Here is a 25,112-nt window from a genome sequence, read left to right as displayed (position 1 = left end):
CACATTGCTTTGCCCCAGAATTATGGCCATATTTGTCTTACAGTCCCCTTTGTCTTAAAGGGGCTTCCTTCCACCAGAGCCACGCCCTCCCTGCAGCTCTTGCTCTGTTCTTGCAGAGCCAGGCCAGGCATCTACTGATATTGGGGGGAGGAGTTTTCAGAACAACAGAAGACCATCCTGGTACACTTGAGATCTCTCTCTCTCTCTCTCTCTCTCTCTCTCTCTCTCTCTCTCTCTCTCTCTCTCTCTCTCTCTGCCAGAAGACTAAGTTTCCATTTCTCTTTCCCTTTTCTTTTTCCTTCAAAGCTCCTTTTCCATTTAACTCACATGAATTTAAATCTCTGCTAAGTGCATGAAAAAGTTCTAGGAAGGTGTTGGGAGGCCCTCTATTCTTGTGCTCAAAGGTGTCTGTCACCTTTTTGTCACTGTAATGTGATAGGTCCCGAGGAGATGAAGTGGAAAGGAGGATTCCCTTTGGCTCCTGGTTTCGGGGGTCCCTGTCAGTGGTTAGCTGGCTGTTTCCCACTTGACCTGTGAGGAGGCAGCACTGCACAGCAGGGCCCATGGCAGAGGGAACATGCCCATCTCATGACAACTGAGATGCAGGACTTGTCCCCACTGATCTGTGTTTGTTCTATTGGCTTCGGCTTCTACCTCCCACTAGTGCTCTAGGCTGGCCAGCGAGGCTTTAGCATATAAACCTTTGCAGGGACATTTAAAATCATAACTATGGCACAGCTCTTCAGGCATGATTACACATGGGGCAGGGGGAGACGGAGGGAGGGAGGGAGAGAAGGGAAGAAAAAGAGCGTAGAATGACAGTTTGCCTCTTACTCCTTAAGACTATTTTACCCCTGTGTCTAGCTAACTTCTCATCAAAGTCAGGGCCACCCAGGGCCCATTTGACTTTACATGTCCCCACACTGTCACTGGAATTCTGTGTGCCATGTATTGGTATGGCTCTTATTCTTCTTGGTGCCAGAAGAATAGTTCAGTTAATAAATGTCTCGCCATTTCCTTCTATCAGCCCCCCAAAAATTAGTTTTCTACATTTTTTTTTCACTTCGGATCATAATCCCTGCTGTGCCCCCACCTGTGGCCCTCTTGTGTCCTGTTTGATGGGGCCTCTGATTCCTTAGCCTCTTCCAGGTTCCTGCTCTGAAGACCTGACTTTGCAGCATGGTGAGTGTTGAGGTGGTAAGAAGCCAAAAACAGAAATGCTGTGTTGCAAGGCCTCATTTCCTGACATACATAGTGATAATTTTGGTGGCCAGTGCAAGTCACTTGGCCAACTCAGAGCTGGAGGAGAAGTATGGCCGTCATGTCACAAAGAGGCATGGATACAAGCTATGTCTCAGGATTCACCAGAGACGGTTATTAATAAGCTCCATGTAGGATATGGTGTGCGAATCCTTTCTATAGGATTTATAATTGGTTCCCATTTTGCAGAAAAGAAATTCTTCTGTAGTGTTCCAGATGGAACAGCTGTGCTGCCTTTACCATATATGCTCCTTTTCTTCTTCTGTTTCATTGACAGCTTTTCTCAGTGACACTAAAGATCGGGGGCCTCCGGTTCAGCCACAGACCTGGAAGAGCGGGGAGAAGATCCCCTTTGGGCAGACACACTCCCTGAGAGCATTTGAGAAGCCCCCTCTGGTGCAGACCCAGGCTCTTCGAGACTTTGAGAAGGTGAGATCCACGTGTGTGGATAGTTCTAATCTCAGTGAAAAACACAAATATGGAGTCTGGATTCTGTGAAAATACGGCCTATGGATCGGGTAATGGGCTTGGTTACCATGGTGATGACCCTTTTAAGAGTGTATGTGCCCTAAGCATATGCTTTGTGCTATTTGCTACTACAGCCTATGGTTGATGGAAGATCAATTGCTTGTACTGATGAATTCTGTTTTACTGGTCATCTTCCTGGTTCATGTTTCAGATAAACCCAGGAAGGTTAAATGACACCCAGAGAGGCTGTTCTTGTGACATAGCAAGCCCAGGACTTCAGTCCAGCAAGCTTAGCATTCTTTTCTCTATTGCCAGTTCAAACAATGCCAGAAAGCTAGATAGTGTCTGCTCTATGAGAGAGCTCAACCAGCGCCATTTGCTTCTAACAAGAATCAGGCAAAGTTGTTTTAGACTCCTTGGAGATCCTTAGATTTGGCCAGCCCCCTGCAAGCCAAGTTGCTCCTCAGAAGTCTGTACAATAGAACCTACATCTATACCATCTAGGAGGAGGCACTCAGAATGGACTACACCCATGTTCTAAAAAAAGAAACAGGCCTTTGGTGCCCCCTGGGGGATACCCAAGGAGTGGGCCCCACTTGAGGAGTTATGCAAAAGTCTTCAGGCAAATGGGTTTGCTTTTAGTCCATATGGGATGGCTTAGAATATAGCACAATGAAATTCTGTTTTCAAAAACAGCTGTGTTTCAAGTCTCTTCTTGGTAACCTGCTATCCTTCCTCTGAGTGCCACCAGGTCTCCCCCTCCAGGGGACATGGTCAAATATGAGGCACCAGAGTTCGTGTGAAAGTCATACCCCACTCTCCACTCAATTGTGGAGAATGTTCTGTCCATATATACAGGGGGAGGAAAATCCCCCTCAGGAACAGTCATAGGGGAAGGGAATAAGGGGAAAATGGGAGGGAGGGAAGAATGGGAGGATACAAGAGACGGGATAACCATTGAGATGTAATAAGAATAAATTAATAAAAAAATTTAAAAAACAAAGCAAAACAAAACAAAACAAAACCCAGCTGTGTCACCATGGGCTTACTTTGTCCTTCCTCTTCTCATAATTATAGATGTTCCCTGGGACTGCTAATACATTCTTCCAGGCCCTTCTGCAGGCAATATTGGAGAAGGGAATAGGGGCGATAATACCTTCACACCCCTGTCCCCCCACTTTTGCTACTGCTCAAAGGGCAAGTGCTCCTTCAGAGGATCTTAGAGCTGGGGGGTGGGGGGGGCAGGCTCTGAAAGGCAGAGTAGGTTGGGCACATTCCTTTTGCTGGGATGTAATGGGGAGTTTAGAATCCACTGATGGATGAATGGCTGGGTGCTGTGGGGGCTCAGCTGGGGGACTGGCAGGGTCAGCTGGACACCAGTTATAACTTCCGAGTCCTTTGCTCTCATGGCTCAGGTCTTATGTGATGGGTTGGTCAGATATAAGGCTGTGGTGGAAAGACAAGGCCAGTCAGAGGCATTTTAAGCCCTTGCCCTCTGTGTGTTAAGGGAGAAGGAGCCGAACCGCGTTGCTGTCTCCCTGAGTGCTAGTGTGCATGTTCATCCTTAAACCCTCGCATCTACTTTGTACATCTGAGGCACCTCCACGGAAGGACTTGAAAATCAAAGGAGTCACTGGTGAGGACAGCATTGTTGAGGGGTAAGGACACACTCCAGTGCCCTCCCCTGAAAATGCAAAAAGTATCAGGACATGTGCCGTTAAGTTTTAAAAGATGCACTCGATAGCCTTGGCATAAGGAGTGGGTAGGGCCCCTGCGAGAGCTGAGTTGAAGGTTTTGTACCAGACAAGGCTTCATGACTCCACGGGTTTGATGAGCATGTCAAAGGAACACAGGCTTGGGGTGAGCAGCCAGGATCCATCCTGATTTGAACAAGAAGCTTTTACTACTGTCCTTGCCCTTCATGTCAGGGTTAGGAAGTCCAGACACTGCGTCATTAGTGACGTAACAACATGGCTAACAACTAACAATATCATGTACAGCAATAAGCACCATATACTTTGAGCTACAGAGAGACTGTCTAGTCTTATCAAAGGACTATGGAAGGGTCTTCTTTCAGAGGACACATGTGTGGGTGCTGTACACTGGCTCAGAGAGCCAAAGCTGAGTTCAAGTTTTCTAGTGTGAGATGTAAATAAAATTCCAGATGAAGGGGACATTTCAAGGGGAAAAGGAAGAAGAATGCTCACAGACTGAGTCTGTGAGAGGCTAGCTAGAGGGCGGGAAGAAAAGAGAGCCAGAACAGAAGAAACACTAAAGAAACTGACTCAGCAAATGACAGCTCACCAGTAATGTGATTCCTTTGAGGGGTTCACTGCCTTTGGAATTCCAGGGAGTAAACTGGGGAGTTCCACTGATTTCACAGTGTTCAGTGTGAAGAATGCTCTGGGGTTATATGGCTGTGAAGAAACACCTGACCAAAGCAACTTGGGGAGGAAAAGGTTTATTCGGCTTACACTTGCATATCACTGTTCATCATCAAAGGAAGCCAAGACAAGAATGCAAACAGGGCAGGAACCTGGAGGCAGGCACTGATGCAGAGGTCGTGGAGGGGAGCTGCTCACTGGTTTGCCCCTCACTACTTGCTCAATCTGCTTTCTTATAGAAGCTAGGACTACCAGGCCAGGGAGTTCCCACCCGTAAAGGGCCGTGCCCTCCGCCGTCAATCACCAATTAAGAAAATGTCCTCCAAGCTTGCCTGCTTACTGGCATATTTCCGGAACATTTCCTCAGTTGAGGTTCCCTCCTCTCAGATGACTATAGCTTCTGTCAAGTTGACATAAAATGAGCCAGCACAGTACATGATGACCATAGTTTTGTTTTGAATGAGGGAATTTGTTATGCACACAGCAGGTCAAAGAAAAAATATAAAGTGAGATAGATGATAGATAAAAAGATAGATAGAAAAAAAAAACCAAAAAAAAAAAAAAAAGATTAAACTTGGGTACTCAAAACATCCAGCAGAAGTCATCTAGGGTGGCTCCTTTAATTTGGTTTCAGTGTCCCCTGGCAGAGCACAGTAGATGAGGATTCCCAGTAAAAGAACAAATAGCAACAGAGCTACTATCACCAACTGGGGTGCTCAAGCATCCAGCGGAAACCAGCTGGGGAGGTTGAAGCCATCAGCTGGGGTTTCTGATTGAGCTTTCTGGCCGAGGATGAAGTTCTCACATATGAATTTCCCATGCATGCATCTTTACCTTCTGTTTCCCACTGTTAGGGAGTTTATGACACGGGACAAGCAATTGTAACCTCTGCTGGAGACGCCTTACCTTCTAGCTGCACTCAAGGGCGTAGTGGTTTTGCTCTTGAGGTGTTTGGTTTTGCTCTTTGATTTGTTTGTCTCTCCTTGTCACCGAGCTAAGGAAGCCCAGCTAATCCCAGACAAAGGGCCTTGGGGAACCCCACTTCCAGAGCCAACTTCTCCACGAAGGCCAAACTGCACATGAAAATGTACACACATAATTGCGCACGCTGCAAAGTAAGACCCAGCAAACCAAAAAATGCCAACACTGGTGTGCTTGGAGCCAGAGTGTAATTGGTCAGGGAAAATGACTATTGATGTTAATGTAGAAAAAAATGTGACGGAAGGAAAAAGATGGATGAGGCAGTGGCTTTCTTTTCTGTTTGTTCATTCTCTACCCTTAGTCCATGGTAATAAGTGAATTAAACTGGGGTGGAGAATGACTGCCCAGGGCTCAAAACGGGACTGCTCAGCCTCACCTTCTATGTGTCAGGTGCTAATGCAGGGTCCCACTTGGGGATGAAATCGTAAGTTCCTCTATTAAAGCTGACACAGAGTAGACATCTGCAAGGCCTTCCTAGCTACGTGGGAAGTTCCTTTCACAGCATTGCATTTGTTCCGAACTGTAAGTGATGCACAGCGGTCTCGTTCATCCACATCTTTGTGTCTGATGGTCTCTTTGCCTGGAAAACTTTCCTTCTCTACCTGGTCAAAGCCTATTTATCCTTCAAGTTTCAGCTAAGGCGCTGTTTCTCTTGCCGTTTGTTAGGATGCTTTTCCTAATCGAAAGTGTATTTTGGTTCAGACTTTGGTGTTTGCCCTCTGCCAGCCTGTAGAATCTAGCACAACGTAGGATGCAACAAATGCTCAACAAACGGCCAGTAATAAGTCTGTTGCAACTGCTGAAGATCAGTTATTCCCTTAGACCTGGCGCCTCTCCTGCCATCTCTGTATCCATCATGAGTGGACTGATTTTAAGGCAGCTGTCTGTGCGTTAACTGATGGCAAGGGAAGGAAAACTGCATCCAGGTGCTAACAAAATCAGAGAGAGAGAGAAGGGAAGGAAAAGGAGGCTTAAAATACTTTTTGATGGAACTAAGAGAATTGTGTCATTAGGAAATACTAATGAATGGTGTTCATTGAGTTTTCTAAGTCTGTAACGTGCTAGTTCAACTAGTTTCAGCTCACTTTTCTAACTCAGGAAATAGGTATTCATGCTACGTCCACTCTCCCAGAGAAAAGACCAATGTTCAAATAACTTGGCCCAAATTATGGCGGTCTAAAGTGTCAGCGTTGATAATGCCTCTGGCTCCAGGTTTCCTAGGAACTGAGAAAACCAACTGTTCACAGAGGTGTGCACTGTGTGTACACTGTGACTTAATACATAGATCAGGATGGCCCAAGCTATAAAAGAGCCAAAGACGGTGAGTGTCTATGTTTATAAAATCAAGAGGAGGCCTCTGCTGCCTCCTACGGTTACCTATTTCTCAACAATGATGCCTTTAACATGAACATGCCGGCAAAACCAGCAGCAGCATATTCTCTAGCTGTACCCTGACACCAACTCACCCTGGCAGGCCGCTGGCTCCAACCACAGTGAGTCAGCCTCAGGAGGTCCCACCCATCCCAGCAAACTTTTCCAGTGGGCACACAAAATCTATAGGAGAGAGAGACAGAGAGACACAGAGAGATAGAGAGACAGAGAGAGAGACACACACAGAGAGACAGAGAGAGAGAGAGACAGAGAGACAGAGAGCGACACACACACAGAGAGAGACAGAGAGAGAGAGAGAGACAGAGAGAGAGAGAGACTAAGATAAAATGGAGAGGATTTTTACCTTTTCTTTCCTTAAGGAACTAAGTTATTATAGTTCTGTATCTTTTGTTAATCTAGGTGAATCTGGGACGTGTTAGGGTCTGCAGTTTCCATACATCTTGCTTTCCTATAATCACAGACTTGGAAAATTAATGCTACTGGCAAACTGTATTTTTCTTTCTTTCTTTCTTTCTTTTTTCATTTTTGGTTTTTCAAGACAGGGTTTCTCTCTGCATAGTCTTGGCTGTCCTGGATTCCCTTTATAGACCAGGTTGACCTTGAACTCACAGAGATCCGCCTGCCTCTGCCTCCCAAGTGCCGGGATTAAAGGCGTGCGCCACCACTACCCGCTGTATTTCATGTTTTAAAAAGGCTTTACACTCTTGTTACCATAGCATCTCAAGTATATTGGTTCTGTTTCTAAAGATGTCTTCAGACATTCAAAACATTATTAAATAAGAAGGGAACTTCTATACTGTCAATATTCATCAGCATAATTGGGGTTTTCTTTTGAAATGTGACACAACATTCCTCAACCGTTTACCAAAATTTCACTCCTAAGCTATGTACAAAATTATTCATATTTCTCTCTCTCTCTCTCTCTCTCTCTCTCTCTGTTTTTTTTTTTTTTTTTTTTTTTTTTTTTTTTTTTTTTTTTTTTTTTGATACAGGGTTTCTCTGTGTAGCCTTGGCTGTCCTAAAATCCCTTTTGTAGACCAGGCTGGCCTCTAACTCACAGAGATCTACCTGCCTCTGTTTCCTGAGTGTCTGCCACCATGCCTGGCTTCATATTTTTCTTTTTTCTTCCTTCCTTCCTTCCTTTCTTTCTTTCTTTCTTTTTCATATCTTTTCTTAAGAACTGCGGGGAAAACACAATGTCCTGAGTGCAAATTAAAAACACTGTAGTCATTGCTATGATCGAAGTCTTAACAGAATGTGTAGCTCAGGCTCTTAGGATGAATCGAGGCACCGTGCGGGGGGTGGTTCCCAGAGAAAACTACACTTGATTGGGGGCCTGAAAGAGGGTCTAAAAAGTGAACACAATGAAAATTTGACTTTCTCTTCGAGGAAGAAGCAATCTGCAAATGTGGGAATACCCTGGTGTTTAAGAGGTTGCCTGTTCCCACGGCAAAATGTCAAGGAAATATGAAAACAAAATAAGTGATTTGAATGGGGGAAATTATTTTGATTAGTTGCAGTCACAAAATTTCCTTATTTGATCTGTCCCATTAGAAGCTTCTATTTAAATAGTTTTCTATATTTATTTAGGTTTATTGACACTTCTGATTGGTCAAGCTTCAGTTCTGATCTTAGTAATGGCCTTTCCAGAGCTGATCATTAAGTTTCTGCTGCACTTGAAAATCAAAGCTACATTTGCTTAGGAGACGTAACTGTCCCTGTGCCTGGATTCTTTGGGGCTTCTCTTTGCTTTAATTTCCTTCAACAGGAGGAAGGCACAGCAGGGGCTGACACGGAATGTAAAGGGATCAATGAGGAAGTTCCCATGCAGAAGGCAAAGCCTGAGTCAGGCTGCAGATGGAGGAAGCAATTACAGTTAGTCAGCACCCTAGAGCCTGGTGACAAGGAATGTGGGGAAGAGTTGAGGCCAGAGGAGAAGACAGAACAGGCGACGTAGCCTGCAGGTCATCTAAAGACTTAACCAGGAACTGATTTAAACGGTTTGCCAGGGAGATGCTGAAATCAGATTTACCCTTTTTCTTCTTAAATTTATTTTTATTTTTATTTCATATGCATTGGTGTTTTGCCTGCATGTATGTCTGTGTGAGTAGAACTGGGATTACAGGCAAATATAAGCTGCCATGTGGGTGCTGGAAATTGAATCTGGGTCCTCTGGAAGAGCAGCCAGTGCTTTATAGTCACTGAACCATTTCTCCAGCTCCTCAGATTTGCCTTTCAGAAAGTTCTCTTTGGCTTCTGCATGGAAGTCTGAGTTGGAAGACATAAAATCTAGAGGCAGAGAGACTCAGCCACCCAGACAAGCTGGGGGTGATACCAGCAGATAGGCGAGAGGCCGATGAAAGAATGAGATTTCAGAGATATAGTTGACAAGCTTCATAAGGAAACCTAATAGTTAATATGGTAACATTTAAAAAGTGCCACTCACATTGAAGGCCATGAACTGGGCGTAGAACAAGTGAAGGATACGAATGACTGTCACGGGTATTTTTCTTAGGACAAACACCTGAGAGAAGCAGCTTAAAGAAAGAGGAGCTAATTCTGGTTCATGGTTCAGGGAAGGCGGCCCATCGTGGTGGGAAGGCGGCCTGGCACAAGGGGAAGGCGACCCATCGCAGTGGGAGGGCGACCTGTCTCGGTGGGAGGGCAGCCCATCGCTGTGGGGAGGTGGCCTGGCACATTGGGAAGGCGGCCCAGCATGGTGGGAAGGTGGCCCATTGCTGTGGGAAGGTGGCCTGGCACGGTGGGAAAGCGTGGTTGTGGAAGGACTGCCCATCTGAGGCAGGTGGATCATGAAGCAGCTTGCTCATCTCAGTAGGTTGGAAAGCAGAGTGCTCAGGCCAGAAGGAGAACCTGGCTCTAACTCTCAGCCCCTCCTCTCTTCCTGTTAGGCCCAAAGTCCTAACGTTTCCACAACCACCTGAGATAGTGTCACCAGCTGGAGACAGCAGCCTGTGGGGGACACTTCATACTCAAACCTTACTGTCACTAGCTTACCCTTATTCTCATCCCAGACTATAGGGGCTGCACACTTGCAGAGTACTTTGAACTTTCTCTTTAACGTATGAGTGAGTTACTTGTTCGAAAGCCATGTCTTCTGCTGGCACCTGAGCTCTGTAATAGCACAGACCATGCTGTCTTTTCATTGCCAGATACAGAGAGTAGCAGCGTGCCTGACACATAGTAGTCATGCCCTGCTCGGTTATGCTGCCACTGACAGAGAGAGCAACTGGAAATCTTGATGTGGTGTCTGTGTATGTATGTGTGTGTGTGTGTGTGTGTGTGTGTGTGTCTATAAGTGGTGTGTATGTGTATGGTGTATATGTGTAGTGTATGTGTCTCTGTGTGTGGTGTGTATGTGTGTGTGTCTGTTTGTCTGTGTGTCTCACGTATATGTGGTGTGTGTATCTCTGTGTGTGGTGTGTGTGTGTTTGTGGTGTGTGTGTGTGTGTGTGTGTGTGTATACATGTGAGGGCAGAGGAGAATGCTGGGTATCTGTCTCTCTTCTTTATTTTTGATTAGCTAGGCTGTGTGGCCAATGAGCCTCCTCACTGCCACGGCCCCCACCCACCCGGCCCCGTACCTGCCTCCATCTCCCAACATCAGGGTGGATGGGCACGCACAGCCATTTGCCTAACCTTTATATGGGTTCTCTGGATTTGAACTCGGGTCCTCCTACTTTCACAGCAAGTGCTCTTACCTGCTGGACCACCTCCTCCCCAGCCCCAAGGTTACTGAAAATCTTGAGGCCTAAGCAAAGTCACTGTCAGGTCGTTTCCCTTTTATTGCAGAAGCTCAACAAATGATCTTTCTGAGTTGAACCTGCTGTGGGCACACCCCAAGTCCTGGTGGTAGTGTTGACTGAGCTAAACTGGTAGGGGATCTAGTTTGGAGCCAAAGAGCCCTTGGGTACTGCCACATCACCACAGTCCACCTGTCACTTCCACCATGCAGCTCACTTAACTGTCTCTGGCAGCGTTATTTCTGGACTGGCCATCTATTCCTGGTGGCCAGGGAAGTTGTTTGCTTTGTTTTGTTTTTTATATCATTCCCAGTGCTCTGGTGTGGGGAGAATGATGATGCCTTGTTATTCCAAGACTGTGGGTGGCATGGGTGTGTGACTGTGTTGGAGGATGCCATAAGGGACATCATCTGAACCCTCATCCTCTGTATGAGGATGCTGGCCAAGATGCTCTCATTCGTCAGCAGTCTTGTCACCAGGCTGGCTATTTCCAGAGAAGGCTGCCGAGGGCGGGCGTCCATGTGCTTCTGAGCTGTAGGGCAGAAAATGGAACGGTTTTAAATTTTGCCACTTAAATGACTCAGGAGCTTCGGGAATGATATGGTCATTTCAAGCTCTTGTTTATTGTCCCAAAGGGGAAAAGCCAGGTCGGTATAGCATCCACTGTTATCTGAACAGAGACTCTGCGTTGCAGTGAAAGGGTTTGAGGAATGCAAGAGCACGTGACGTGATCTTGATGAACAGTTTCCTCGTTAGACTGTCAGCCATGTGCAGGTGCCGAGCATGTTCACGGGGGTGGCCCAGTGGGTATGGTCTCCTTGTATCAAAATGTAGGGTGGCTCATGTTCTGGGACTGACTTATGTTTCTTATGATAAAACATGGGTATTGAAGGCCACTTAGGATATGTAGGTAGACTTTCTGTTAGGGCCTGTGATCTGTCTAGGATTCGTCGTTTAATATTCAATCATTTTGACTTTATGTCTGTGGACCATGTGCATGCAGTACCATCATAGGCCAGCATGGGTCCCCTGGAGCTGGAGTTACAGATGGTTGTGAGCCTCCATGTGGGTGCTGGGATCCAAAGCCCCCGGGTCTTATACAAAAGCAGTCAGTGCTCTTAACTTCTGAGCCATCTCCAGCCCTAATACACCTAACATTAGGCATGGTCTGTTCTAAGCCACATGCCTTAGTAAGTTGAGTTGAACTATCACCAACAAATGAATTTATTTGCGATAATTAAAAAAAAAAAAAGTTTCTAAAACATGAAGAATTAGGCAAGTTTTTCCTCCTAGGTTGCGTTCTTTCTTTCTTTCTTTTCTTGGAATGGCAGCTTTATTAAGACACAATTTAAGTACCTCACTAAATTTACACTTTTATAGATATAGTGCACAATCCCGATTGTGCAGGTGTCACTGTTACCTAATTCCAGAACATTCCTATACCTCAGAAGAAGCCTCACGCCCACGATAGCCTCTCCATGTTTCCCCTGTCCCTGTCTCATGGAGATCACTAGTCTAGTATCCCCACTTAGATTTGTCCATTCTGAGAATTCCCTACAGAAGTGATACATCATCTGGCCTTCTGGACCTACTTTTCCCCATTAGTAAGTGCTTTCAGGGCTCACCCGCGTGGCAGCCCGCATCAGAGCATCACTCTTAGGGGTGAACAGTGTTCTGTTACATGGATATCCTAAGTTCAGTTCAAGGACATTTTGAATGTTCCCTCTTCGAACTATCAGGGATGGTGCTGTGGCGAGCATCATGCTCACACTTTATGGAGCCGTTTGTTTTTAATTATTCGGGTTTGTGTCGAGGAGATGATTTCTGGGCCCATATGGTAATTATGCAATCTTTTGAGAGCTGACTTTGCTATATTCGTCTTGAAAATAGAGAAAAGGATTTTTGTTTTGTCTTTGTTTTAGGCACAGGCTCAGTCAGGTCCCCTAAGGGCACAGGGCCAATTACTTACCGCTCAGATGCAGTTTGGAAAGGTATTGGAGGCCTGGGGCAGAAGAGGAAGTAACTTGTTAGTCACAGGTGTGTCACAGGCGCATAGAGGTCACAGATGTGCTGAAAGAGGTCCAGATAACTGCTCGATGTGGAGCCAGCTGCAGGAAGCATGGCCTATGGCAATCCTGTCACTTACCTCAGAGGTGATGGTAAGGGTGTAATGAAGTAATATTCATGCAAGTGCTGTCTGCACTGTAAATCCTATGCAATGGGGACTGTTGTAATGGAGACAGCATAACCATGTCCAAGGAATTATAGGAAATAAACGTTCAAACACAAAACCAAGTTGGCCAGAAATCTGAGAAGTTCGCTCAGCCAGATGCAGTAGTGCACGGCTGTAATCACAGCACTCGGGAGACAGAAGCAGGCAGATCTCTCTGAGTTCGAGGTCAGCCTGGTCTGCAGAGCGAGTCCAGGACAGTCAGGGCTACACCTGTCTCGGGGCTGGAGAGATGGCTCAGTGGTTAAGAGCACTGCCTGCTCTTCCAAAGGACTGGGGTTCAAATACCAGCAGCCAAAGGGCAACTCACAACTGTCTGTAACTCCAAGAACTGACACCTTCACACCAATGTGCATAAATTAAAATTAAATAAAAAAAATGTTAAAAAAAAAAAAAAAAGAGAGCTCTGTCTCAGAAAAAAATAAAAAAATAAAAAATCTCTCCTTCTGATCTAATAGCCCCATCAAAGTCCCCTTTCAGATAACATAAATACTCACTACAGTTATGGTGTATGGCCATAAGTTCACTATGTCTGATTCTACTAAAGAGGCAATGTATCTCCACAAAATTGATAGCTGCCTCCTTGCTGTTCCCAGTTTTGTTCCTTTAAGGGCAGTTTATTTTTAGTTATGAGCTGTTTCACAAGCCACAGGAATGTATGAATGATAATGAGATAATTGTTTAGATACCCACCCTCTATTTTTATCTAGTTATCTAAGGCAGACAACTAGAAGTTACCGACACAAATGTGGCTGTGAGCCTCCTGGCAGCCCCCGAGACCCGCACACAGTTTTCCTATTTTCAACTTCTCTGAAGTCCCCCAAATCACACAGTTAGAAAATAGCATTGCGCTGGACTTGGTGGTGTATGTCGGTAATCCGAGCACTCAGGGAGGAAAAGGCAGGTGGATCTCTGTGAGTTCAAGGCCAGCCTGGTCCAAAAAGTGAGTCCAGGACAGTCGAGGCTACACGGAGAAACCCTGTCTCAAAAAGCCAAAATAAATAATAATAATAATAATAATAATAATAATAATAATAATAATAATAATAATAATAATAATAATAATACATCAGAGCTCAGATTTGGACCTAGGTGTCTTTGGCTCAAAAGCTTCTCCACAATTGCATACTCGCATGTGATCACATATTACCTTTTTATAAGTGGCTAATTCACTATCAGGTACTTGTCTGATTGCCATAATCAAATACCCCACAAGAGTGAAGGAAGGAGAGGTTTGGCTCACGGTTTGAGAGGCGGTGGCTGTGGCAACAGGAGCCGGTCTGTCTGTGAAGGGAGCGTGAGGAGGCTGGTCTCATGCCGCCCACAGGCAGGAAGCAAAGGGGGTGATTGCAGAGCTCAGCTTGTTGCTACTTTATTTCTTCTCAGGTCAGCTTGAGGCCCCAGAACATGGTGGGTGTGGGACTTCCCTTCCTAGTTAAACCCAAACACTCCCTGAAAAACTGGTCCAGGGTAAATGCTGGGTGATTTCAAATGCATCACACAGGGATACTTAAGGCGCACACCTTTAGTCCCAGCACTCGGGAGGCAGAGGCAGGCGGATCGCTGTGAGTTCGAGGCCAGCCTGGTCTACAAAGTGAGTCCAGGATGGCCAAGGCTACACAGAGAAACCCTGTCTCGAAAAAAAAAAAAATTTTTTTTTCTTGCCTTCCTTGGATTGCCATTTAAAACTACATAACCATCCCCCAAATAACACAAAATATGAAATATCAGGACATTCTATCAGTTAAGTTCAAATTATAGAATTTATATTACAGTTGAAAAGAATGAGACTATTCAGATGATTAATTCTGGTCCAGAGGAACTGTGTTTTTAGGATAAAAAAAATGCTAAGAGATGCTAAGAGAATAATATGTTTTCAAGCAAGTCTATTATAGGCACTATCTGGGGGGTCTGAATATGATTAAGCAAATGTCAAGCTGAGTTTTTTAAAGGCTGGCTTGACAGTTGGCCTTGTTAATGGAGCATGGCTTACGACAGCTGGGTGGTAATTCTCTTCCCACTGCTGGCATTGATGGAGTCATTACAGCCTTCTTTCAAGACTGGACTAATATATTATGAAAGACGCAGAGAGGAGAAGCTCAGGAAGGAACAGAGGGGAGCCATTTATCTCTGGAAGGAAACTGGACAGAGGAGGAAGGAATGTGAAGTGTACTATGGGGAGGAGAAAAAAAAAAAAAAAAAAGAAAACAAAACAAAAACCAAGAAATGCTTAGAGCCTGCAGTTTTTGTCCTAAGCAATGTGGATCTTCGCCAGGTACAACAGGCCTGAAGGTGCTGGTGTACTATGTCACGTATACAGCCAGGATATGGGGGTTCACGTATACAGCCCAGGATATGGGGGTTTGCTTGCAATGCTACAAAACAAACAAAAAGCAAAAAACCCAAAATAATGATGATGATAATGAAAGAAACAAAAAAGGAAAGAACCTCTCTACCCCACCATCTTTCTCCTCATCTCCTCATCAGGACGTGCCTCAAACAGGAAACTCTCGGGTCCTCCCCTGATGGCCACGGCCTCCTCAGCGGGGTTCTCCCCAAGTGCTACAGCCCTAGACGAGTCCTCTGTACTTTTATGCTTGGCTTCTTCATGCTGCCTCCATCCATGCAGGCCTGGTTCTATCTGTAAGGAGAAAGAAGTTCCAGTTCTCCATGGAACCTGCCTAGACAACCTCCCCTGACTAAATCCCCGGTTCCTCCTGACTGTGGCTTTCTTATAATGTCCTTGTGTCCTAACATTCACATATTACCCCTCATCCTGTCAGAACTCATGCAGAAAGCCCAGATTGTGCACCGTTCACACGAGTTTGCTAGAATACTCTCTCTATAAAACAACCTGTTTCTATGGAGAAATGTCTTCAGGCATGCAAACTGAATTTTAGTACAGTCAAACCCACTGAGAACAGAGATGTTAGTAAGTTAATTATCTGTCTATTTTTTCACCCAGCACTCATTCATTGAGCGCCTCCTGTATACTAGGTACTATTTTTGGTACCAGTGGCAAAGCAGACCCATTCCCGGTTTTTTCATGGAGAGTGCATGCTGACGGAGAGAAATGTCAGATACCTGGGTAAATGCAGAATCAAAGAGATATAATGGGATGTCATCTTAAAGTAACGGAGTGCTGGGGTGGGTGTGGGGTAGGGTTTTCAATGAGGTGCTCTGTAGGAAGAAGATTCGGCAGCTATCTCAAAAGGAGCACGCCACATTGCGAGACCAGCTGCCTCAGAGGCCCAGGGGAACACGGCTCTTGACTGTTTTTTGAGAAAGATCACGACTAGCCAGCACAGCTGGAACAGCATGTGCAGGTGGGAGGTACAGCACAACAGAGGGAGGGGCAGTAAAGGAAAAGGAGGGAGCGGAGAGGGAGGAAGCGAGGAAATGGGGCCCAGATCCACCAGGGGCCTGAACTTTAAGGAATGTTGAATTACCATCACCATCTACTTGGAATTGGCTGTTTCCAGCCGAGAAGCCACATGGTATATTAAACAGGGCCACACAGGCCCTATGGTTAGGATAGACCATTGACAAACAAGGGCAGCAGCAGAGACACCAGGAAAGGGGAGCTACTCAGGTAACTTGGGGGAGGGGCCAAAGGATCTGGAACACAGTGGACGAGATGCTGTGGCAAGGGCCCATGGCATCCACTACACGTATTTCTGATGCATGTGTGTTGTAAACAGTGGGATTTGCAGACACATGAGATGGTGTGTGTGTGATAATGAGTCAGGAGTGACTCAGAGGTTTTGGTCTCATCAACTGCAAATCTTGAGTTACAACAGGTTGGAATGGGCTCCAACCAGGAAAGACCATTTTCTAAGGATGCTCAGGAGTTCAGATTCAGACCTCTCAAGTAGGAGATATTAGTGTTCAAGTGGCGCTTTCTACCAGTGAGGTAAATATAACCCTCACAGGCCTGTAAACCTAGGAAGTTAAGTAAACAAAGTATCATTTTCCTACGATTGCCATTTTAAGAAAGCTGATTTCTTTGGAGCTTTAAAGCAAACCGTTACAAAGTTTCAAATTCAACAGGGGACGTGGGGGCAGATTAATTTCTTGAGGCCACAAGATTTATTTAACGCTGGAGAAGAGTGTGTTGGGGTCTGAAGGGAAGGGGTGGGTCTCACACAGTGGGGGAGGAGGGTAAGCAATGGAGTCTATTTTAAGGCTTTGCAGGAGGGAAGGGACAGAGTCTCGCACTGTGGAGAAGTGGGGAAAGTCTAGTTAATGTCAGGGAGGCTGGGAGGAAAGGCACATGTAGCTAAGGTGAATTCATTTTAAGGTCAGCTGGAGGGGGGCAATGTGTCCTAACCTTGTGAGCTTGAAGTATGAAACTTCTTGGCACCTGCCATTCTCCTGAAGTCTACATTAGGAAGAGAGTTTGTGCAAATTAACCCATTTAAAAGACAGTGGATTCGCAAAACATATAACAAAACACAGAATACTTATCTAGTCATTAACTCCACTGATAATTTTAGGGAGTGCCCAATAAGTATCAAGCCAAGAGAATACAGGCACAAAATATTCCTTGCCAGTCTCCAAACCACTGTGCTCTGAAATAATTGTAGGCAGTCTGTAGCTGCACTGCTGGGTGACTGTTCCTGCAGAAGTGGTATTCAGTTGTTGCAGAGACTGTAAGAGCAGACATGTAACTCTCTGGCCCTTTATGGCAATAGAGGAATCAGGAGTTTAGAGTCTACATGGGAAGTCATAGAATTCTAAATGGTCCCAGTAATCCACCAAGACGATAAAAGCAATATCCAAAGGCGGTACATGAACACTTGGTGAATGTTAGTATTTGTTTTCTAGCATTTGTTTGTTTGTGTTTTGTTTTTTGTTTTTGTTTTGAGACAGGGTTTCTCTGTGTAGCACTGGCTGTCCTGGACTTGTTCTGTAGAACAGCCTGGCTTCAAACTCACAGAGCTCCACCTGCCTCTGCCTCCCTAGATGCTGGGATTACAGGTGTGTGCCACCATATCTGGCTCACTTTCCTGGGATTTTTGAAAGGGGAAGAGAGCCAGGGCAGAACAAGTATGATTTTTGATGGAATTCCAGCTAGGACCTGAAAGAGGAAAAGAGGTGGGGTGTCTTAAAGAAATGCGAGATAATTTTCTCCGTAGCCTGAGGGACGTATAGATGCCCAGGAGGAGTCCTGACAAACTTTGCATTGTAAAGGCATCTCCTTGGCTATAACCTGTGGCAGATTCTGGTAGACAGGTTGGACTCATGTCAGGAAGTCTGTTGCGAGAGTATTCTGTTCAAGCTGACCTCCCTAGCAAAACTTTGGGTGTGTGGTGAGAAGACCAAGACTGGCTCACTGGGGAGATAAAACATAGAACTAAATGTGGATTAAACATGGAAGGAAGCCTGTGGGGAAAGAAAACCTAGATCGGCCAGGACTCGCCTTCATGTAAGTGCTGACGTTAAGAAAATGCAAACACAAAACAAACCACCACAGTAAAGGGGGAGAAGGGGTAGGAACAGAACAGAAGAAAATAAGAGTAAGTGTATAGGAAAAACCTCAGCCACAGAGATATCCAAATTCTTACATGCTTTTATTTCCTTAATTAACCATTTTAATGAAATTATTGTATGTGATTTAGAGAGAGAAAGAGAGAGAGAAAAAAAAAAAGAATTCAAGTTAGACAACTAAAACCTAACTACACACTGTGTGTGATCTGGCAATCCGACCCCCTTGAGCAAATGGAAGTGGTAATATTTTTACTAACCCATTCTGTGCCTGCCCATTTCATTTTCTAGATGAGGATGGGTCTGTGTCCAGAGAGGTACACCCTTAGGTCACACAGATAGTTAGTAGCAGGACTAGTACCAGAAACTTTGTCAACATGGCTTCCTTATGTTATCCAGGCTGGCTTCAAACTTCGGGGCATCAGTAATCCTCCTGCCTTCGCCTGCCAAGAAGCTAAGATTATAGGAATATACCCACGTGCTCAGAAAAGTGTCATTTTAGTTTTGATTTTTCTCCTCATCATCACTCTCAATGAACTTCACCTATTCTGAAAGTTAAGGATTTAATGGAAATGTAGGATTTTTATGTACAGATTTTTAAATGAGTAGTTTTTTTTTTAATGTGAAGTATTTTTGTATTATAATAGCAAGACACATGTTCCCTTCTTACAATCTCATCCTTCTAGAAAAATAGACTATTTCGTTGCACGGTTCTCATTCTGGATTCCTGAAGCCACCCGATTTACCTTTTCCTGTCTTTCATGGCAAACTGCAAGTCCAGTCTCTGGCAAAGCGTTCCCTGTTAGCTTCCCACTAGTAACTAATCATTTTCTTCTGGGTTCCCTTAGACTCAGTGTTTTCAAACTACAGGTTAAGATTTACCTGCTATACAGTGAGCCAATTTAGCAGCTCACTCCCAGAAAGAGAAAGAGAAATTATCAGATTGTAACACACCATTGAATAAGTGTGTATGTGTGTGTGTGTGTGTGTGAATGCAAAATATAAAGAGTTTGAAAGACAGAAATGTCAAAGATTACTGTATAAAACACACCTTAACATACTGCGACCAAGTTTGTAGCCGCTCTTTGGAGTTGTGGTTGTTTTGTATTTCCGAGACAGGGTTTCTCTGTGTAGCCTTGGCTGCCCTGAACTCACTTTGTAGAGCAGGCTGGCCTCAAACTCACAGAGACCTGTCTGCCTCTGCCTCCCTGAGTGCTGGGATTACAGGCGTGCGCCACTGGCCCAGCTTTATCTTTACCTAGAGGAAAAGGTTAACTCTTACCATTATAAAGGTCCAGAAAGAATGGGAAAGTTGAAAAGTAGGTAGGTTGGAGGAGAAATGGATGTTTGCAATAAATTCAAAAAATTTTTAAAATTTTCTTTATCTCAGACATTAATAGTAATTTTTCCAACCTGGGATGACTAAGTGAAGAGCCTCTTTTGGGATCTGTGCTACGGGGCTGCCTCCCAGTCACCTTCAAAGTCCCATGTGATGTAGCATAAATAATACTTCCTGCTAATGGTGCAGCTGTCACTCAAGGGTCTTAAGTTGCTTTACGAGCAGGATCTGGTGATGATGGCTGGGCTCCATTAGGCAGGTGCGAGAGTTGGGGCCCTGAAATCTCTGGTCTCCGGGATGTCGCCAGCCTCCTCCCCCCCTTCCCCAAGCACTCCCACACTTAATCCCCAGAGGGTGGAACCCTTGGGCCTCCCTTTGCTCCACTGAAAACCAGTTTGCAAAGGTCCCTGTCTGCTAAGATTCACTCTTGACTGCGCGGTGTGTATGGGGAGCAGAGAGGATGGGGGATAAAGCCTAAAACTCAACAGCCCCTAACAGACAGGGAGAAAGGCTGAAGACACTGGCTCTGGATCAGTAAGGGGAATTGGAGTCCTCTGTGGTCCTGTCAGTAGAGCTTTAAGATTTACACGTGGCAGAAAGAGGCTACTTGGCTCTGGTCACTATTCTGTGGGCCACTTGGTGGACATGAACTCTCTAAAGCTACCTTATTTCTTGCTTCTACTTGCACCCCCCTCCACCCCCTCCTCCCACCCCACTTGCAGTGCCCTCTTGCCCTTGCAACCCCAGTGTCACCTTAGCCACCATTTTCCTATTTCCGGGAAGAGTATAGGTGTGGGGGGGGCGGGGGGGTTAGCCATTAGCCTCTTTCTATCCAAAAAGCTAACTGCCCACTGAGCCTTGCCGCTCCGGTGTGGTGGTGGAGGGGGGGGGGGAGCTCGGAGAGTGGTGGCAGCGGTTGACAGCCCTGTCCTGTTTGGAGTCGGGTTACTGCCACTTGTGTCTGTGTTCACACAGCATGTTCCTCCGTCAGGGATTCCGCAAATATCTCCCTGAGGTAAAAAAAGAAAGCTCGCTGTGCTCCAGCACCCAGAGCCGAGAGCCTAGTCCCAGGTCCTGGAACAAACCAACAGCGGCCATGTCGCCTTAGGCCTTCGGGGGTTCCACAACCTTAGCAGTGTCCCAGCCTGCCCGCTCCATGCTGTGGCAAGGCTGCACTGAGTTCCTGGGGTGAGGGGGCGATCGGGCATGCTCCTCCCCATGGGTCGCCCACCATGTCTAATGGATATCGCACTCTGTCCCAGCACCTCAATGACCTGAAGAAGGAGAACTTCAGCCTCAAGCTGCGCATCTACTTCCTGGAGGAGCGCATGCAACAGAAATATGAGGCCAGCCGGGAAGATGTCTACAAGCGGGTGAGTGAGTGCGGTGCACCTGGGACTGTTTGTCTAGGGCCAGCGGCGTCCTGCTGTCCTGCGATGGACAGGGCTCTATCTGGGCGTTTTCCTGTGACCTCAGGCAAACCCATTCCCCTCTCTGGGCTCGCGTTTGTCCTTCTTTCTCTGTCGCTGGAGGGGGCTGCGCAAAGCCAGAAGGCTCCAAACCCAGTTGCGACACACCTGGACTAAAACGCATATCCACAGATCCGGTGTGTATCCCAGACACTCACATTTAAGGGCTGAACGGGGAAGCACGGAAATTTGCATTTTAAATGAGCCTGGGGGAAGTGACTTTGGCCACACATTGCCCTGAAGGCCTCTTCTGGCTTTGGGTCTTGGGAGAAAAGATGGTGGTATGAGCCACAACAATGGAGGATACCTTTTTCATTGAGAAATTCATATTTTTGTTTGAAGGCAGTCAAGCAGATACACATCTGATGCAGAATAGTAAATGTCTTAGTCCTGTTTGCTCTAGAATAGAAAATAGGGTACCCATTAGAACAGTTGATCGAGGCAGGAGGGAGAATGACCTCCTCCGGACAGGGAGGGCTGTCTTGATTGTTGCAAGTGGGCTGGCAGAGCTGAGGCTGAGATGAGACAGCAAGTTGGTAAGAGGACTTCAAGCCCTGATGGGTTACAAGGATTAAGTTTCCTGGCTGGTCACTACATTGATTTCCTCAGGCCCCTTAGGGTCTAGGCAAGAGGTTGTGAAGGTTGCAGGTGTCCAGGGTGGGTTGCCTCCCGTTTTATCAGAGCTCCCTTTTAAATACCCAGCTGTCTGCACCAGAGAGCCACACCTTGACCTACCCCGAAGGCTGGGAAGGTTTAGAAGCCATCAGCTAGCTTTTGGATCTGAGAAAGATGCTGGCTGAGACCTACATGATGATTTGGTCCGTTTTACGATAGACTGGCAAATCTGGGAAACCGTCTGCCCTTTTCTGAATGCCCATGTTTTCTTCTTACTCTCCCGAGGCCTCTCCCAGGCTCATCTTCGTCTTCTCCATCTCTGTAGAGTCAGTGAGTGAGTGAGCGAGCTTGTCTCCTAGGAAGCTGCCAGAGGTCCAGGGGACTTGATGACACAGATGAGGGGGATGCACAGCTGTGGGGGCCACGGGGCTGGGAGAGCAGACAAACTTCTTCACTGTGTAGCGGCAGGAAGTGTCCTCAAAGCAAAGCGGAAGGGGCAACTGCTGGGTCACTGGAGGGAAAGGGTTTTCTTTTCCCCACAGCCAGGTGACTACTGTTTGAATCAGTTGGCCCCATTCTCTGCCATGTATTGGCTAAGGAGAAACAATGCTTCAGGAAATGCTCTGGGTGGGATGGGGACCTGTGATTAAGTAAATTATGGCAGCTGCCACAATGTCTGGGGGGAGGAAGTCACAACAGCGGCTCTCAACCTTCCTGATTCTGCGACCCTCTAATACAGTTCCTCGTGGTCTGGTGACCCCAACCATAAGAGTATTTTGTTGTTCCTTCATAATTATACTTTTGCCACTGTTATGAATCATAATGTAAACATTTGACATGCGGGATCCCACAGGTTGAGAAACACTGCCCTAAAGGCTAGGTTTAGGGCTGGGAAGACAGCTCACCGTGCTTGCGTAGCACACATGACGCCCTGGGGTTGAGCCACAGCAGCGCATAACCTGGCCATAGTGGTGCATACCAGCAACCTTAGTGCTCTGGAGGTGGACTCAGAAGGATATGGAGTTCAAGCTAACCGTATATCGAGAATCTGAAGCCAGACCCTGTTGTTGTAGTTGTTGTTTGTTTTGTTTTTTGACACAGGGTTTCTCTCTATAGCCCTGGCTGTCCTGGACTCACTATGTAGACCAGGCTGGCCTTGAACTCACAGAGATCCACCTGCTTTTGCCTCCCTGAGTGCTGGGATTAAAGGCGTGGGCCACTGTGCCCGACTTAAACTTTCTTTTTATTTGAAAGGTAGAACATGTTGAGGTGAGAGCTCACTGTGTATCCTGGCTGGCTTAAACATGTGATTGTATGGCTTCGACCCATTGAGTGCTAGGAATATAGATGCCCAGGCACCTGACTTTTCATTTTAAAAAATATCCATTATCATTTCATATGCATTGATGATTTGCCTGCATGTAAATCTGTGTGAGTGTCAGATCCTCTGGAACTGGAGTTACAGATAGTTGTGAGCTGCCATATTGGTGCTGGGAATTAAACTCTTCGTCCTCTGGAAGAACAGCCAGTGCTCTTAACCACTGAGCCATCTCTCTATCCCCCAAGCTTGCCATTTTAATGATTAGCATCACGGACAGGGTGGGGGTGGGGAATCTATCCCAGTGTGTAGTGATGAGGTATAGACAGAAACCAGGAAAGTTCTATTTTGATAGAAGAACCAGAAATTCAGGGAACAGTGCATCAGGAGCCTCCCCAAGCCCCCCTACCCTAACCCCCCACCCCAACTCCATTCCACACACCCCCCTCACCCACCCTCCACCCCATTCCCCCTACCCTATCCCAACCCCCCACCCAACCCCCACTAGACAAACCTTTTAACTCCTCCAAACCTGTTCCAGCCTCTTCAGAGCTGGCATTCAGAATAATGCTTCAGGCACTGAGACGCATTTGTTATATGAATAAATAACAGCCATGAAGATGAAATACAGTTTCCATCAACTACTTTGTAAATGTAATAGTGTCACACTTACAGGAGAAGGTAATGGTTATGTACTTGCTAGTAGCTGCTGTGGTGTTTTAAACATGAAATAGAGATTTGGCTCTTTATAACATGACCGTAATGGGGAGTCTTATGTGCATGCTTGCTAATTACATCGTGGTTCCTCGAGGCTGGGAAGATTGATCACTGGGGAAGACTCAGTAGGGGTTACGTGCCCAGCACCACACAGCGGGGTTACATGCCCAGCACCACACAGCGGGGGTTACATGCCCAGCACCGCGCAGCGGGGGTTACATGCCCAGCACCGCACAGCGGGGTTTACATGCCCAGCACCGCACAGCGGGGGTTACATGCCCAGCACCACACCGTGGGGGTTACATGCCCAGCACCGCACAGCGGGGTTTACATGCCCAGCACCGCACAGCGGGGGCTACATGCCCAGCACCACACAGCGGGGGTTACATGCCCAGCACCGCACAGCGGGGGTTACATGCCCAGCACTACACAGTGAGAGTTACATGCCCAGCACCACACAGCGGGGGTTATGCGCCTAGCATTGCACAGTAAGGCAACCAGTTCTGAGGACATCTGTTACTATACTTTGAGTTTTCTCTCATGTTGGACAAACATTTCTTTAAGAATAAAACTTTATTTCTAACTATAGACAGTTAAGTTAGATTCTCTGCAAAATTTTCAGTGTTGTACAAATAATTCTTTAAAGAAAACCAATGTGTATGAACATATGTACTACAAGCCTATTGTGGATATTTATTTATTTACTTATTATTTTTAGACTTTGAAACTTTAGAGGAAAAAATGACTGTCTTGGTGTGAGATGTCTAAACATCCCACCATGGCAACTTCCAGGAAACAGGGGGAACAGGACGGGAAGTGGGCCTGTGCTTCTTTTGAAGTGGCAAGTCTTCCTTAGGTGGTCAGTTGGCTTAAAGACAGCGAAGAATTGATTGAGAGACAGGCAGAAGGAGGGGCTGAAGTGGATAAATGCTTCATTGGGAAGGAACCTATATGAAATGGTTTTTTCCATAAGAGGAGTTGTAAAATCCAGAGTTATACTGAAACCTAAAATTATCAAGTCAAAAGCAAGTTTAAAAAGTGCTCTAGAGTTCCTCTCCTCTAGGCCTTTTAGAAAATTGAGAAAATCATACCAGACATAAATTTATTAGAGTATTGAGTTACACATTAAAAAAACCAAAAATCTGGTTCTTTGAAACTAGCTACTATGTGTTGAAAGTTATGTGTCCGTGAAGCTTCAGATTTTGCAAATATTAATAATTTAATTTCATGTATGTACTAAAAAAAAAAAAAAAAGGTATTTACCCTTAGCACAAATAAACAGGAACATACACCTACGTGGTTAGGGACCACTGCCCCCTCGTGGTAGCAAATAGTAATTGCAGGTTCAGTTCTGCAGGCAAATGGGGTGGGATATCATTGACTATACAAATCAAGCTAAGGAGTAACCGCTAAGGCATATAGCTCCCAACAGTGGATCAAAGGGAAGAGAGATAACACTGCAGGTGGTCCACAGCTGGGTATGGCGACTCTTGCAGGACAGACTTCATAGCATTGCTGGACAGCAGCTGCTGTGTAAGTAATTTCTGGGTGGCGTCATGGCTGACCTGCTTGTTTTTCTTACCTAATCCCAGACTTTCTCTTCCTACTTGGGTGTGCAGCCACTAGAAATGTGCCCAAGCCTGGGATGTGTGAGCTCTGCTGCTGTGTAATCAACACACAGACTCCAAGCAG

The 25,112-nt window shown here is 46.0% G+C and overlaps 1 protein-coding gene across 1 annotated transcript in view; it reads left to right on the top strand.

Moving 5' to 3' along the window:
* The first annotated feature begins 20,415 nt into the window (after positions 1-20,415).
* LOC127206672 (myomegalin) overlaps positions 20,416-25,112 on the top strand; it is a 130,232-nt gene continuing 125,535 nt past the window's right edge. The window contains 1 exon segment of the mRNA XM_051166019.1: positions 20,416-20,674. Coding sequence (XP_051021976.1) covers positions 20,534-20,674 — 141 coding nt within the window. The 5' untranslated portion in view covers positions 20,416-20,533.

This window comes from Acomys russatus, chromosome 23 (assembly GCF_903995435.1).
Source record: "Acomys russatus chromosome 23, mAcoRus1.1, whole genome shotgun sequence".
Classification (NCBI taxonomy): Eukaryota; Metazoa; Chordata; class Mammalia; order Rodentia; family Muridae; genus Acomys; species Acomys russatus.
The sequence above is the reverse complement of the archived record's forward strand: the minus strand, read 5'-3'. Positions and strand labels throughout refer to the sequence as shown.